The sequence below is a fragment of the Plectrocnemia conspersa genome, unplaced genomic scaffold (genome assembly GCF_051122295.1).
Source record: "Plectrocnemia conspersa isolate PC_06_02 unplaced genomic scaffold, ASM5112229v1 ptg000008l, whole genome shotgun sequence".
In the NCBI taxonomy this organism is placed as follows: Eukaryota; Metazoa; Arthropoda; class Insecta; order Trichoptera; family Polycentropodidae; genus Plectrocnemia; species Plectrocnemia conspersa.
This window is the reverse complement of record NW_028277172.1, coordinates 8831722-8849267: the sequence shown is the minus strand read 5'-3', so window position 1 is coordinate 8849267 and position 17546 is coordinate 8831722. Positions and strand designations below refer to the sequence as shown.

Below are 17546 nucleotides of genomic sequence, written 5' to 3'. Positions count from 1 at the left end.
AGTCATAAATTCATATTCATCGATCCATTATGATTTATCTCCGAGAATTCATTCGCTTTTCACAAGCGTTTTTTTCTGAACCCCCCTGTACGCACGTCCGCCTTTTTATGGCCGCAATTTTTCACCGCTCAGAACCGTTACATAGCGAACGAAAAAAAGAAATCAGTCGTCGAAATACATTTTTTCCCCAATAATAGTATAAGGCTTTTCCGTAAATAACAACTTATCTATCAAAAGCAATAGCTAAATGGAGTCTCATTTGAAATGCAAATCGTTTTACTTTTGTGTAAGAAACACACGACTTATCTCCGCTCCGAAGTGCGCCCTGTGTAACGGATGATGGAGAATTTCCTGCTTAGGGGTTGGAATCAAGATTTCATAAGTAGATACACACACAGAGGGGTCATGTTTGTTGATTTCTATCGCCGCTACCATTGCCTAGAAGAACGACCCATCATAAACCCCATAATCTCTATTATTTATACTCGCTTTCTTATTGCTGTGTTTTTTACATTTATTTTCTTTCGAGCACTAAATGTGTTTTCCATCCATAAAGAGCACCGATTGATTGCTTTGCTAATGTTCTTGTCCACTTGATGGATCAGCATTTTTCATGAAAGTGAAAATAGTATCGTATGTACTATGTTAATAGGCATATCTTATGTTTTATTCATACACGAAATCATTCAATGTAATGTGTTTTTTCGTATGACAATAAATAAGACATGATAAGAAATCTTAAAAAGGAATAACGTAATACAAAAAGCGGTGGATATTAAATTTACTGTAAAGAAAAATCAACCGAGCCGGAAATATATTTTTTTATTTATTTTAATGTGCCTGTCTTTATAGATAATAATTAAAATTATTTTAAACACATAAATACACAGAATTTTAGAATCGTGAGATTTAATCACCGCCTTAGAAAAGCACAAGAGGTTAGTTAACGTGGAACGACGTTTTTGATTTTGGTTTTGTTTTCTGGGGAAACATTGGTCGAACACATTGTAAATATTGCCATATAGAGCGGTAAGGGTTACAACCAAGTTGTCGCACTCATAGACTTGCGTCTAAAAAAACATTGTTATGAAAGTGTTTAAGGATAAGAGTGCTTATATATTATATAATAATAAAAGCTACTATTACTCTATTGCAAAATAAAAACATATTATGTATGTATTCATTATTAAATTTCAGATAAGGAAAATAATCGTCTTTAGTGTAAAATCGTTTTATGTGTATTAAAAATAAATGAATATACGCCTATCGTCCGATAACACTTTCTCACAATCGAACTAATTAAAGGATACGACTGAAAGGCTTTCCAAGTGTTTTTGTTCTCTTTCAATGCCCCAAGCGTCACTCCAATGTCGGCAGTCTTAATTACTAATCGATGCCGCGATATCTTAACACCGTCTTAACTCCTATCGTTGTTTCTTCAGAAGCGTATTATATAGCGCAAATCTCTTTGCACCTCTGTCGTAATATTAATTTAGTTTATTCATATAAACTAAATATATTTTTAATCTCATTTTTGTTATATATTCTCCATTACAAGTTTGAAGACAACGAACGAACCAGCTGCTTGATGGATGAGGTTAAATTACGTCTCGGCTTGAAGCACTTGCTTTCCCGTTGAATGAAAACAAAGAGTTGGTATTAATTTGTCCGTGAATGCCTGAAAGCATGGAGACCACCCAGCATTTCTAGATTGCGTTTACACTAGCAAATCTCATTAGGGGCATTTTAATTTACCCCCTGCGCGGAATCCTTTATCAGGTGTGCCATCGTCGCCCTCGCCCCTGTGTAAATAACGACGCTGTTGCTTTCAATCTTAGTTTTGATTCGCGTTTATATACTTTTGATTTTTGTAAATGTGTAAAATTCCACTAACCTGCGATAACCCTCGTCAATACCGAACTTAAGATAATTAAGTGTAAAAACATTTCAAGCATAGATATCACGTTGGTGAACAGACGAAGACCATAAGTCGACTAAACTTGTAATTAGAAACATGCATGTATTCTGTTTGATCTCTAAATAACCTTTTATCTAAAAATACATATATTTAAATTTGTTCATTTGACCTTTTGCCCTTTCACGAAATTATTTTTCTAAATACATATATAAGATAAATAAAAATATATATCTGGATGGTCGAGGTCAAAAGTTCAATGATACATCGGATTATATATATAATACATCAGAAAAAATAAGTATAATTTTTAATTTTAACTATATTTGCTTATTAGATAAAATAATTGAACTGTTGTGCAAAACAACAAAAATTGTTGTGACAATCTTCATAATATATTGTGAAATTACACATAAGAATTATTACTTGATAATAAATAAAATCGCAAAAAAGTAATAATTTCTTCTATTCAATTTTAGTTTTTGCGTCAGGCAATAAAAAGTGTTAAGTGATTTGAAACCGAATTTTATTTTTTCTGTAAATAATATATTGCAACACATGTGTAAATATATAGATATTATTTTAAGGTTTTCTAACCCTAAGTGGTGTGTCTTCGCTGTCAGAAAGACACCGGTGGAAACTGGTGGCAATTTATTAGTTAAATTTACATAATGCGACAAACTATGATGGGCGAGATTGTTATTCTTCGAGCGGTGGTAAAAAAGTTGGCGGAGGGATGATGCCAGTGAAAGGTGTCAAAGGTTTTGCAGATGAGGCAGCGATATTCTATGAGGCAGTGAGTTCCTCTCTGGTGATAGCCGTCCATGACCGTATGGTCCTTGCCTCAGGGAGTTATTGTATCAGTGCAGTGTCCATATTTTTATTATTCACTTCTAACTAGTAAATATTAAATGTTTTCGTTACACCTAATTATTTTATCAATTAAATTAAATTAAGAAGCGTACTTATTTTTGCAGATTGCATTATTGGTATATATGGACAGATTACATATACACTTCAGAAAAGGACAGATCATGTCTTTATACAGGGTGTGACATCTTCTATATTCTGAATAGTATGTGAGCCGTTTATAGTACCCATAATAAATTCTAACAGTGAACATCGATTAATGAAGTAAGATCATCTATTGAGCAATCACAAAGGCATTCAATTAAGGATTTCGCATGCTAATTTAAAACTACATTCATATAAAAAGATGTTGGCTCAAGAGAGATTATTTTTAGAGCAAAGTCCCAAGTGCCATAATTTCTGAACAGTTTCCCGTTAACTGTTATTCTGAGTGGGTGATGATAAATCTCATTGACTTTTTTCTTCAGGAATATTAAAAAAAAGGTTTTCCAACATCGTACTCGATCTCTTACTAATTCGAAGATAAGGATCAGACAGAAAATCAATGCCGTTTTGCATGAGATGACATGAAGATTGACGGAGAAATTTCAGGAACATTTTTAGCAATTTATTGCCAACGACGACCGCCATAAATCCCATTAAAAACTGTTTTTTTTTTACTAAATATTTTTGTTCATTTTTTATTTTTCTTCAGAGCATAAGAGATCTTAATGCACAACACTTCCATTGATACAATAACATTAATGCTTTATTATTTATTTAGAAAAAAATTTTGAAAGTGGCTAAGTATTATTTTATATTTGGTTTTGGTAGTACTTCCATATTTGTAACACTCGCCTCAATTGCTGATCATCTCAGATTAGATTAATGTTTATCTTGATTTACGTCCCCGTTTCGTGTACGCGTATTTACGTAACATTTCAAGCGTGCGTGTATTGCGCGTATATACGGTGTCGGAGAATGCTTGTCGAGATGATCCCGCGTAAAAGGGTGTCGGTGGTGGATGGGGGATGGAAGTTAAAAATGTAAGCCGCTTGCCGCAGATTTACGAGCGAGGTAAGCGGTTAAAAAGTGCACGCAAAATGAGAATTTATGTACAGCTCTACGAGAAGGCGTTTAATAAATTAAATTTTTAAGTTGCCACCCCTCTGGCCTGTTGGCCAACACTTTTAATTCGAATATTTTATTCGGCCGCGAGAGGCGAGGCCATATTTACGGCTGGATTTGTCTGGGCAAGCATTACTCTTGTTGCTTTTTTCTCTTTGTTCAAGTCGAATTGAGCTAGTGCGTTGATTACTTTAGAGAAGATTTTTTATTGTATTTAATCTTGCTTAGCTTGTCTTAACTAAACACATACAATTTTCTGTAACTGGCACTACAAATTTCGTAGATTATGTATGTATAATTTAAATATCTAAGGTGGTGCTTAGATCTTTATGGCGAGCTGTAATATAACTCTGTTTAAGACTTGGAATTAATATAGAAGAGCAAATTTATGTGTTAAGGGCAAACGGCGTATTGTATCAGTGAGGGTTCATAATTATAAGATAAAAAGCGTAAAGGTTAATATATATTATGAAATGATTTTAACATATGGTAATAAAAAAAGGATAGTTATTAAAATATCATTATACAACAACGCTAATTGTGACGTCACAATTCTACAATATTTAAAATAAACTTAAGCATATCCGAACCTAATTTAATGAAAGTTTGAAAACTATAATTAGTTTTAGAATATTTAATAGGTCAGGTTGGAATAAGTTAATATATTTAGGTTTGACTGTCAAATTATATTTAATATAATAAATTTTGGAGTAGCATATATTTTCATCTCAGATCAGAATATATATGTATTTAGATATGATTAATTGGTAATACACATTCATCGTTACTTATACAATTTTAAGTCTGTCCAGAATAATAAAGACCAACTCAGAATGTATATTTTTTTATTATTTCATAATAATATTATTTAAACCTCGAAGAGGTTTAAAATATGAGAAATAATCTTATAATGTAATAACTATTTATAATATAAATAAATAAATAAACAAATTAAAAAGTCATTAAATCAGTGGCGTAGCTAGGGTATGTGCCACCCAGGGCGATCTTTAAAATTTCCGCCCCCCCCCATACATTTTTTGCAGGGTCATAAAATCAACATTTCTTAAAATATTAAATTAATTATTATTAAGCTCTTGTTATTTGTGGATTTATATATGTTTTAGTGCATTCAGGGTTAAGAACCACACTAGACGATCCTATCGCGAATATGCCGCCCCCAAGCAAGTGCCGCCCGGGGCGGCCCGCCCCCTATAGCTACGCCACTGCATTAAGTGTCTTTTATATTGCTGCTATTATTTTCTCTTTGATATAATCGATGTTATTATTTTAATTTCTATTTGCGATGCGTATAATTCTTTCACTGGGATTTTTTTTACCATAAACGTGTTAAAATCGACTGTATAAAATATATTCAGAGAAAGAAAATATGACATTAAACATCAGCGCATAATTTTATTAAATTATGCGCTTAAATTTTTTGACGTATAGTAAAAAAAAATTTCGTTTAATCAATTTCATTTTTATTCTGAATTCTATGATACGTAGATCAGTCAGATTTACGAATTCTACAATTATGTACACCTGTCAACATAATTTTTTTTTTTTAATATTTATTTTTGAATAATATATAATTCTGAGTATGCGTAAAAAACAAAGTGTAAAATATGCGGATTTCAAGTTTAAGGAAAACGAAATATTTAAAAAAATTCCACGAAATGTTGGCTTTTAAATTGACTAATATTTGAGGTACCCTTAAAAGGGGTAAAATTTATATTCCTAATTTTTCTGAAAAAAAATCACTTATTTTTTTGAATGTTTTTTGTTTTCTATGCTTGACCAATAAAAAATAAATCATTGTGAAAGCAATCATAAATTTAAATTAAAAAAAAATATAGCATGGAAACTTTTATATTACCATTAATCAAACTTATGGCGATTTTTAAAGCAAAACATTTGCTTTTTCAATATATTATAAAACTGAAAATTTGTAGCTCGTTTTGAAATAAATTATAAAGTAAATAATATAAATGTTAAATTATTTATTTAAGCGAAAGTTACAAGTTTAATAAAAGTACTCTTATAGAAAAAGTAATGAAATATTTGCTATATAAATAAAGATATCTTATTCCTAGAAAGAATATTTCAATGTAATGCTACAAAATTCTATTAATAATAAGGCAATAAGGCTTATATAGAAAATGCTAATCAAAACACCGTCTATGGAAAATGGTATCAATAAGTTCGAGAGAAAGAACGAATCTTCGAACAATTTTGAATATTAAAATACCTAGAATTATTTATAAATAATTCAACGTACATTTTCTGCATAGTACAGAATTTTTTCTTCTTCATATTATATTAATGTTATTTTTACTTAACTTAATGATCAAAATCTGAAGGATCTGGGTTCGAATCCCATATGAATAATATTTTTTTTTCAAATTTTTATTGTTTTTAGGGATATTGAACTTGAAATGTTATTTAATAATTTTAATATAAATAAAGATTTTCTAGGTTTTCCTAATCTCATATATAAATATTGTGATATATGTATATATGGAATTTTTACATAATTTAAAAAGAGCTTATTTAATTCATAGATAGAATTACACATAGAAAAAAATATAACGCCATAAGTAGAAAATGAAATACATTATGACTTGTGTTATATGTTAAATTTTTGTGTGAAACTTGAAATAATATATGAAATAAGATATCCATCCAATGATATAACATTATTTGAAAAAGCTCAAGGGATATGTTGCCTAAGACATATCCCTTGTTTTTGTAAAGTTGTTACAAAGCAGTTCAACTTAAAAATCAATAAAGAAGATTATGATTTATTTGTTGTATTTATTTTCAGTGATATTTATTTTTTTATAATATTTCTTTTAACAGAATCGGGATAAATTTTGCAGTAATGTTTTTTTTTATAAAGATAATATTTTATTAAGTTGAAAATAGAAACTTACATTGAACATTCAGTCTCCATTTGTCTTCCAGGGCTGAATCAGGAATGGACGGATTTTCAGCTCTGCATGTGAGGTACTTTCCGTCGTCGTCTATCGAAGGCGTGAAGGACAAGACGCTCAAAGTTTGGTTGTTTGCTTCGGAGAACTGAAACACAAACTGTTTATATTATACAAAGAAGTCTGTTGTTGTGCAACGTCACGTGATCATTTGCATACATTTTTTGCTATTCTTTTTATCTGTCTGCTTCCCTTCCACCACGATACAACGGCTTCTGGTCTAGAGCCTGACGTTCTGCATTCAACTTCGTACCTCTTGTCAGCGGAGACTTGTTTTTCTTTGGTTAGAATAGTTACAGCTATTGGTTTCACTGCAAAGAAAATAATAGATATATAATAGACGGTACTGTAAATGCTATAAAAATTAAAAAAAAATACGTGTATTGTGTACATTGTACATTGCAATATATACTTAATGTTAGCCCTAAGAACTATTGATATTTCGATATTATATATTAATATTCTGCCATCTATTTAATAATTTACAACTGTCATTTATTTTGCTACCATTATTAAATATGTAAAACAGAGGATAGGACAACTTATACAGCTATATAATTCAACTCATTTACAAGAATTTACATCTTAAATCGCCCTGTTCCATAATAATAATAAAAACAGCAACTGCCCTAAAACTTCGCCGTGGGGGTACATCGTCCTCTCTTATGACCGTCGTTAAACGAAAATTTTCCGAAAAAAATCCCCCGCTTTCATCGCGCCGATTGACCCGCGCCAAAGGGGTTGGGCAATTTCGAAATTTCTCCATAAAATTTTTATTACACTTTCCCCACCCTTTTTTCATCTCGAAGGCTTCGCCGCCGTGAAAATATAATAAGTGATGGGAAAAAATCGCTCGCCGCCCGAGTGAAACTTCTTATTCAATTATTCCTAACTAGAGTCTTGCACAGTGGAGCACTTTATTTAAAGGGTGATTTTAATTACATTTATTTTATACATGCACATAAACGTTATTTAATAAATTACCATTTTTGCATCGCAAGCGAAGCAAGCGAATAACGACTTTGTAGTATATTGTATAATGAAATAAAAACGTTAGTTATTATTAGTATATACACAAAATACTACTTTGTTAAGAACAACGAAGTGTATTATAATTGTTATAATTATAATGATTGTTAATCTACCGATGTAACATAATAAACGTTGTCTCATAATAATAAGTCGAGAATAACAAGTATTTATACGCGGTCCATTTATAAATGATTTAATATTTATAAAAAAAATTGCAAATAAATTGAATTTATGTATATTCGCATAACCGTTATTAAAATAAAGTATTTTAGGACGTCTCTAGAAATTTTCTCTTTTAATTTTTAAAAATCAAATCATTTGCTAAAAATATACTCCTGATTATTTTATATATGTTTTTGTTATTTTGATTTTGAAAAATGATTATTGACTTCCTTTTAGTTAGGCTAGATTAAGTTAGGTTAACTATTAAGAATTCATTACTAACTACTAAATACTCAAAAATTAGTCATGGCTGTTTAGTATTTAAAAAAAAATAGTAATGTTATATATTGCCATATATAAAAAAAGTGTTTAAAATCAATTTTAAAACAAGTGTTATCTTTGAGTTTAAAATATATTACAATTTTTATGTCGAAAATATATAATAATCGGACATAAAAATTTATACTATCTTAAATTATATTGATATTTATTAAAAAGCAATTTTTATTCATAAAAAAATACAAATACTAATTAATAATAATATTAAGTAAAATGCAATACAAAATAGTTATCTTTCGAAGCAAAATCTTAGAAAGAACCAAAAAATGGATATTTTGTCTTTTATTTAATCTATATTCAAATAAAAATAAAAAAAATAGTAAATTATGCTAAAAAAATATATAAATGACAAATATAAATATAAGCATTGATTTAAAAAAAATATTTTGTGTATTTATAATTAAAAGTATTTTAATATAAATGATAAAGTCAAGTAAATTATTAAACAGTGTATTTGTTTGATTTTTTGGTCAGTATTTTTAAAGCAAATTATTGCTTTTGATAATATTTTTATGTAATATTTTATATGTGCTTTAATGAATTTTATACTATTAACTATAGTTTTTTTGTAGTAATTAATTTTATTATTCGGCTATTTATAATTTTTTTTAGTATAAATTAATTTTATCAATCGGCTATCTATAAGAAGACTTAATTTAAAAAAAAATAGTAAAAATATTCAATCATGTAAATTAATATATTTTAAAATGTGATTTGTGTACAAAAACTAGCTTTTTCCTAAGATAAATTATTATTATTATATATACATATAGTAAAAATATTCTTTCTTATTTATATATTACATATTATCATTGTTAATATTGTTTCAAAGTAAAAGTGTTAACTGTAATGTAATGTAATTATAAATAAAAATCGAAGTATATGTTTCATAAGGAGTTTTGAAATACATTTTAATTATTGAGAAATTGATTTGATTTTAAAATTATTTTATTTAAAATTTAGTTTTGTGCTCTAGAATGAAATTAAAAATAAATATGAATATAGTTTTAAAATATTCGTTATTTTTAACTCTTCAAATATTAAAAAATATAGTTTTTTTGTGATAAATTAAAGTCTATAGAAAATATTCTATTATAAAAATAACAATACCAAGACTGTTAATTTCAATTAAAAAATATAGCAAAGCATAAAATGTTTTAAACTTTAACTAAGTCCAAAGTTTCATTTTAATTATTTTTGCTGCCGAAAAGACTCATTCAGTTGGTGTTAATGTGGCTTTATTATCATCAGTGGATTGCAGCAAATATAACTCGGTACGCTAAAAAACTATTACCATAATAAAAAACTTTAAGCCGTGTTAAAATTATTCGTAATAATTTAAAGAATATTGAATATTTTTTTTTTCATTATATTGTATGTGGCTGATTGTTTGGCAGATTTTAGCTCATCATAATGAAATACTACTGAAATATTAGTCATAAATAACTAACTGCAGAAGTTTACTAACTGTGCTTTACAGTTTGAAAATTATTATTATTATTTATATATTAAAAATATATTACAGTCAAATATATTTGGTATTCTTTTATGTTTTTGTAATATTAATAATCTAATTCTTTTATGCTTTTGTAATATTAATAATCTAATTTATAATATTAATAATCTAATTAGTAAAAAAAAATTGTTGCACGGTGCTATTTACCTATGAATGTCGATTTCTAAAATATATCGATCTAGTATTATTTAACTAATTGTAAACTTGGAGGTCTTACTATATCAATATGATGTACATGTGTGAGATTTTGTATTGTATATGTAACATGACAATATATGAACCACAGTGGACTACTAGCAAGGGGATGCAGTACTCCAATTTGTGAAATTCATAATTAATAAATATATAAATAAATACTTTAATAAGCATGTCTCTATTTTATGTCTTAAACTACATAAAGAGCAACTGATAAATTCACTAGATATAATTTTTTTATAAAGACCCTAATGTATTATATTTATTTGTTATATAAATAGTGATAGATACTCACAGTTTATGTTCAAAATGAGCACCTTCGTGGTGGGAAATTCCAGATTGGTGTTGGTGGCTTGGCAGATGAGCCTCGCGCTCAGATGCTGTCTTCCCACATTAGGGAAAGTGAGACTGTTCACAGTAAGACCGTCTGCCCTCTGCTCGTAGGAGTCATCGATCACGGTGTTCTCAAGGTACCATATCACTCTCGGTCGAGGTTTTCCTGTTGGTAAAAGACAAATTGTTATAAGCAAGATTGTAGTGAAAGGACACAATATTTAGGTATATATTATATTCATGACATCCTGGTAATCAATTTAGTACATGTTATTGTTCTAAGGAATCATTTTTTACAATAAATTGTTGATTATTAGTATATATTTTGAGAAAAGTTTTCATATAAAACTTTTACATGTGATATTTTAAAGTAACTGGCGTTTTAGCATAAATATCAGTTCGTAGAGAGGGTGTGTAATAGATTGCTTTTTATAAAGTCTTTACAAACCACCTCACACAACACCCAGAAACACGCTGCAAAACATTAAAGTACACATTTAACGTTGTCTTTAACGTATATATATATATATGTACATACGTAAACGTGAAACTGGCACACACCACGGATCCCTTCCGTTCGCAGGACGTAAAACGTAAACACACAGCGAACATAAACACATCTCCTAATGAGACACTCTGCAGATCCTCAGGTCTGTGGATTAACAAATAAATTTGTTTATCTTATGTCCCGGAGTTAATTGAACAGCTTGCGTTTCACGGTTGCGCTTTTCAGCTCTTGCTTGCATCGTACTATCTTGGCGTATGGAAACGGCAAAGGCAACCGCCACCGATGCTCAAACGAGCTGAAAATGCAACTTGTGCTACCAGCTTTCTTGTGCTTTAATTTACTTATAAACTACCTAATTTATTAGGATATCCCGTGGCGCGCTTAATGCCTCCTTGTTCGTTACATTTCCAACTTTGTGAGGGAATTCGAGAGGGGTCGACACTAGTGAGGGAGCTAAATACGTTTCGCTCCAGATTCTTTGTGTGCTTCAAAAATTTATTTATGAAAAGGTAGAATGTATTAGAGCTACTTTATATAATAATTTTGGTATGAAAGCATATAAATAAATAAACGAGGAAAAATTAATAAAAACAGGCAACAATGTACAGATATTGTTTTGTTGCGTGTACAGTTAATTAGGTCTTAAATTATAAGGTATATATTTATTAAACTTAATTTGTGTATTATTTACTATTTATTTATATTACTTTAATTTGAAATGTGACATGTTTTACAGCTTTCTTATTTATTTATAAGAAAAACAGATTCGTTTACTTACAGTTTTGTTAAAATTATATGCTACTTATTTAATAAAATAAAAACAGAGCGTTTTCGATTTTACTTGTACATTTTATTTGGCATCTAATATTTTATCTCAGACGATATTCATTATTTTTTTTATGTTAACCTTATAGGGTTTTATTAAAATTTTAGCATTGGATAAAATCGGACGTCTCTCTCGCATCCGGACCGGGGTATTTTTTCTAAATTTTAGAACTTTTCCCGCCGTAAATTTAAATTAGGGCCGACGTTAGCGTTTCCGCCGAGATGGCGTTCCGGTCGATTTTCTGTGGAAATATTGAACGTTATCTTTCCGCGAATGCTGCGTTATGTATGCAAAAATATTATCATTTCGAACGTCGGATGGTTAGGGGTTTGTGAGCATAATACATTTAAATGTATGATTATAATAATATTAGAATGAATATGAAAAATTCCAATATTATAAGATTTTATACTGATTCAAATTAAATGCTCCTATAAATCATTTCAATATGTAGTTCTATATATTCATTTTGTATTACATTATGTCATCTTTCATATTTTATGTATAATATAAAATTTACTTATATGATTTATGATGAAAACAATGCAATGCAAGAAAAAATAATATTTTTAAAATGGTTTATATATAATAGTCAATAATTAAAAAGTGTGTAGGGATTCATAATAAATGAAAAAAAATGACTTGTGATATTAAATTAATTACACACGCAAAAAAAATTACATTGATACACAAGTTGAATGTAAAAGGAAAATTGAAAAGTTGCCAGATCTTATATGTAACGCGAAAAATTAAAACAAAAAACAGTCAGATATAAAATAAATCAGTCACTCTAAAATATTCGTAATTGGCTATTGCGGTGAAAGTTAGCGTACTAGAAACGTGTGTAGAAACTGCAAAATACTGCAATTTTCATTCGGAATCTTTAAAAACCTCTATTTGTTGTCCTTGATATGATACACAAGTTCATTGAACTATCACTGAATAGAGCTATACTGACTGTTTCCTTGCGCTTCCCTCTTCACGTCAACCCCAGTCCAGCTACGACGTCCGGAATTCAGAGTTAATCTTGATTTTAGTAGGCGATTAGATTTTTCAGAAAGACAAAATTACGAGAGTTTTATGTATATAAAAAAAATTATACAAACTATATAAACTAATTTTGTTTTGTATAAAAATAAACACATTGGCACACATGACATAATTTTCTTCTTAATATATGTATGATCTGTAAGAATCATATGAAAATATTTCGTAAGCCTTAATGTCTATTTTAATCCTAGTTATTATAAAAAGCGATTCAGTGCTCACTAAGCAAAATGGTATTCTTTCCCGTCGCGAAAAATACGCCAAACGAATTCGACCAAAAGATAAATAACAAGCGTGACTTATTGGCGTCGGGGGCGTTTTTATTATTGCATACGAAACTGCGGAATTTTTTGGCGGGGTCGAAAAAACCCCTGCTGGTGGTGCGCCGGATATTGATGAAAAAAAAATGAAACGGGAAAAACCAACACGTATACGAAAAATAAACACGACGATTTGTCTGGCGCGCGCGGGCGGCCGGTGTTGCCAGCGACGAAAAATTATTAAGTCAGCGCCGGGACTTATTGGCGCTATCGTGATTTATTTTAGCGCCGTCGCTTCTTTTGCAAAACAATAAAATAACAAAATGAGCAAATATCAAACTCGTAGGTAATTTACAATATAGAAATACTATCTTACATATATCAAAAATAAATTTGATATAAAATAGATTTATACACCAGTGTCAGAGATGGGGAGAAGCTGTGATTTAATGCACCTAGCTTTAAAATAATTATAAAATATTAACGTGCATAAAAATAAAATAAATACATAGTTGTGTGATTTTTCATTTTCTCTCATAGAAGAATAAGATAAAAACACATGGTAATTTTGATCCTTTTTCAGCATCATCGAAAATTAATATTTCAATATTTGAAGATTTTATTTTTAGCCGCGATTTTTTTTCTCTCCAGTGTTTCTTAAGTAGGCGGATCAGTACATTCAGTAATTAGACTTACATATTTTAGTCAAAATTAAAATACTATTGCGTATAATAATTTATTAAAAAATATTAATGGAATAATACTGTAATCGTTTCGTAAGTTTAAATAGATGTTTTACAATTTTTCACGTTCTCTTATATTTTAATGATCAAATATAATATATGTAAAAATATTGACTAAAATTGTGGTAAATAAATTAGTTAAAAAGATTTCATATACAAAGAAAAATACTGTGAGTATATAAATACATTACGTATATTATATATATTTAATCAAATGTCAACATTTGGAGCAATTTCTCATTTCTCCAGAAATGAAAAACAGTAAGAAATTAAAAAAAATACAAGTTCTACTTTTCCCCCCCGAAATATTAATTACAAATTAAATTACCTAAGCATTGATTTTATAAATTAAATATATGCTATATGGTTTCTCGTTTATACTGCCTCAAATCTTAAAAAAATAAAAGCTCTTTTCATAGCTTAAAACATTTTTTTTATTATATACGTAAAAACAAATTATCAAATTAGGCAATCATATAAAGTTAACCATGGAATTAATGCGGATTTTAATTAGTTTCCAATAATTTAATATTTCAGTAACCGTATCTTTAAGAATAATTCTAGCCATTATTTAAAAAGTTACTCGATCGTTACACGTTTATTTTTACTGGCATTGTATCTTTATTTGCCGAATAATCCGTTTAGTATGGCATAGTATAAAACCTATTGGATAAGTGGCAAAAATGAAGGTAAAATCTTATGAACCGATCTCGAGCTTAGGATTTTTTATAACATAAATCTCATTTATTGTGTTTTTGTTTAAAGAGCATAAAAATAAACACCACCAGGGTTGTAGTTAAGCTAAAATGGATGCTCTTTTCAGATACGGGTGCAACCTCAGTATGCGGTGGACCGGTTTGAATTATCCAAATGTATGCAGCCGAAACTATTCGTTGGGAATCCAAATCCACTGTTTTAACTGGGTTTTTTAAACTTTTTTTTCGAACCAGCGCTGTACCCGCTTTAGCCACATAGCTTTTTTTAGAGCTCTGTTCCGTCGGCCGAAAATGGCGGAAAAGCGGAAAAACGTTTTGCAGAAACAAAAACCGCAAAGGGGCACCGCTATGATTAAAGGCCTGGTTTATTGGTTGCTCCGGGTAATCGTTTTATTTTAAATCCATTTAAAAATTAAAGATAAATTATTTTGTAGGATTTTCCTTAATTACTTGATTACCCAATTGACGTTAATATAAAGTGAAATTAGGAATTAATATACTCAAAAAAAAATGCTTATCTTGTGATAAATAATATTCGTTTTTTAATTTTATTCAATAAATTTATATAAAAAAATTTACGTAAGAAATAATTATTTTTTGCCAAAGCTTTAAATTTGTATGCTAATTGAGTAAAAAATACCGACAGATGTGAGAAGAATATATCTTAAGAATTAAAGGATATTTCGCTTAAGTTTTTATTTTGCTTCATTAAAAAAACGACATTCATATCGAAACTACCTAATAGTAAGTAATTTAATTTATATTGTAAAGATATAATTTTATATATTTTAACTGCAATAATTATTTTGACCCTAAATAAAAATGTTAAATTATGTGAGTTATACTATTTTTTGTGGATATAGAAACAGCTGTAGCTCAAATCAGGTTTGTATCAAAATTTAAAAAATGCAAATATTTTGATTAAGTTGTTTGTAATCTTAATATAAAGAACAGTTTTATAATAAATACATTAAAAAGTAAATGTGCAGTACGCCTGTGTCATTTAATAAAATAAGACTAATCAAAGATTTATGGCTCAGCAATTTAGTGTAATATTAAAAAAATAATTTTGTTAAAAAATATTACAAAATTTTCATAGCGATTTTCATTTAAAAATCATAATTAAAATCTAAGCAATGTATAAATTAAATGTATATAATTAATTCTAGAAACTGTAATTATGGAATAATTTAATATTTTTTAAAGCAACGATGTGTATCAACTAGATTGTATAAAAAACTAATGACACTAAGTAAAAAAAGTTCAAAATTGATTTACATTGTAATGTACAATATAACGATTATTATGAATAAGGCAACGACAAGAATTATTTAATACAATAAAATACTTCAGCTTTAAAATAAATTTCTTTAAATTTTCTAGAAAGGTCTCAAAAAGCATAACTGTAGAAATATTATGGTTCAAAGGTTTTGTAAAAAAAGTGGCTGCGAGTTTGCTGTATTTCTTAGATACTGATGTGTTTTTCTAACGTAGTCTTTGACCTTTGTGTCTAACGTTTACTTTTCGTAATTTTAATAATGTAAAATATTACAAAGCATCTATGTAACGTACCTCCTTCGACCTCACAAACGAGAACAACGTCCGAGCCTTCGTTATAAGGTTCGATGAGCTTTGTCCTGTCTCTTCTTTTGCCGTCGTATATTACCGGTTTGCCTGGTGGTACTGTAAAGAAAAAAGAAAACGTTTTTAATAATATGCATTGTTTAAAATATAAATTTAATTTTAGTTAGGAATATTTAAATACGTTTTATAATATACGACAAAAAACATGTATGTGAATCCCAGGTAATTATGCAGAATCTAAGCTAATATATTAAAATGATATAGATGACTATTTGCAATTGTCACAATAAAATTCCTGAGAATATTTTATGCTAGTATACATATTCGTATAGACTAAAATATGATATATACATTTTTAGGTAAATAATATTATTTGAAACAATAAAAATTATATAAGTATTGCGCATAAAATTTATGTATATATATATATATATATAAAAGCGCAAAAATAATAAATAAATTTGCTGGCTATAATAATTAAAAAACCCTAGCTTTATTATTTTTTAATGTCCTAATATTAAGTTCACATTTTTTTAAGACTTTTGCCATTATGTTGTTTATTAACTATCATATGTTCTCCTTTATGATTTCTGGGTTATTGTCATAAAATTTTAGATCTCTGGTTTGTTCTCCAAAAAAAGGGTCTGAGACGACACATTTGGCCACTACAAATAGCTAAAACGAGATGTAAGACCAAATGGTTTCAAAAAGTCACGTAACATAACTATCATAGCTCTTCAAAGAAGTGGGATCCAATCACATTTTAAGCGTAAACGCCACACTAAACAATAAACTTTGAGGGGATGTAAAGACGTCACTTTAATAATGTTAGGATTTGCAGTTTCTGAGAAGCAAGACTTACATATCCAGAAGGAGCAAAATTAAACTGTGTTATGACTTGAACTGCTCCGAAAAAATATTCACGCAATTATTCTGCGTATATTATTTAATGTAGCGAATTTCATGTCGTTCTATTATACAACCGTTTTAATCCTGATGGCACAAGTTGTGATTCGCAAAAATAGCTGTTATACTTTTAGCGCAACCATGTATTTATGATTAATATATTTTTTTTGATAAGTGTAAATAAAGTAGGTTTCATGAAGAATTCTAAACAAGACGCACGCAAAGACCGCATCAAGTTTAAAAGGACAGTTTTATTCGAAAGCGTAATATATAAAGGATGCCATCCTAAGCACGTTTTCGGGATGCAATTCCCGGGACCCTCCACGAGCCGTTTTGGGCCATAAGTTCGTGAGTTGCGACCGTAGTTCGTGATATGAAGGTCCCCTCGTTTTCCCTTCGGCCCTTAAGCAGAAGTCGTCAAACCGGCGCTCGCGATAAAACATTTAAGACGCACACACGAACGCTGAAGAGGAAAAAAAAGATTGAGGAGCCCCCGA

The 17546-nt window shown here is 29.1% G+C and overlaps 1 protein-coding gene across 5 annotated transcripts in view; it reads right to left on the bottom strand.

Annotated features, from left to right (window-relative positions):
• side-IV (sidestep IV transmembrane protein) overlaps positions 1 to 17546 on the bottom strand; it is a 592042-nt gene that overhangs the window by 35388 nt on the left and 539108 nt on the right. For 4 of the 5 annotated variants that reach the window (XM_088190332.1, XM_088190333.1, XM_088190334.1 and 1 more), the window contains exon 1: positions 1895 to 2007. In XM_088190332.1, the coding sequence (XP_088046458.1) occupies positions 1895 to 1955 (61 nt within the window). In that variant the 5' untranslated portion in view covers positions 1956 to 2007. Of the gene's footprint in view, positions 1 to 1894; positions 2008 to 6825; positions 6971 to 7041; positions 7194 to 10421; positions 10626 to 16131; positions 16243 to 17546 lie in introns of those variants that run through there. The other variant, XM_088190337.1, reaches the window with a different exon arrangement.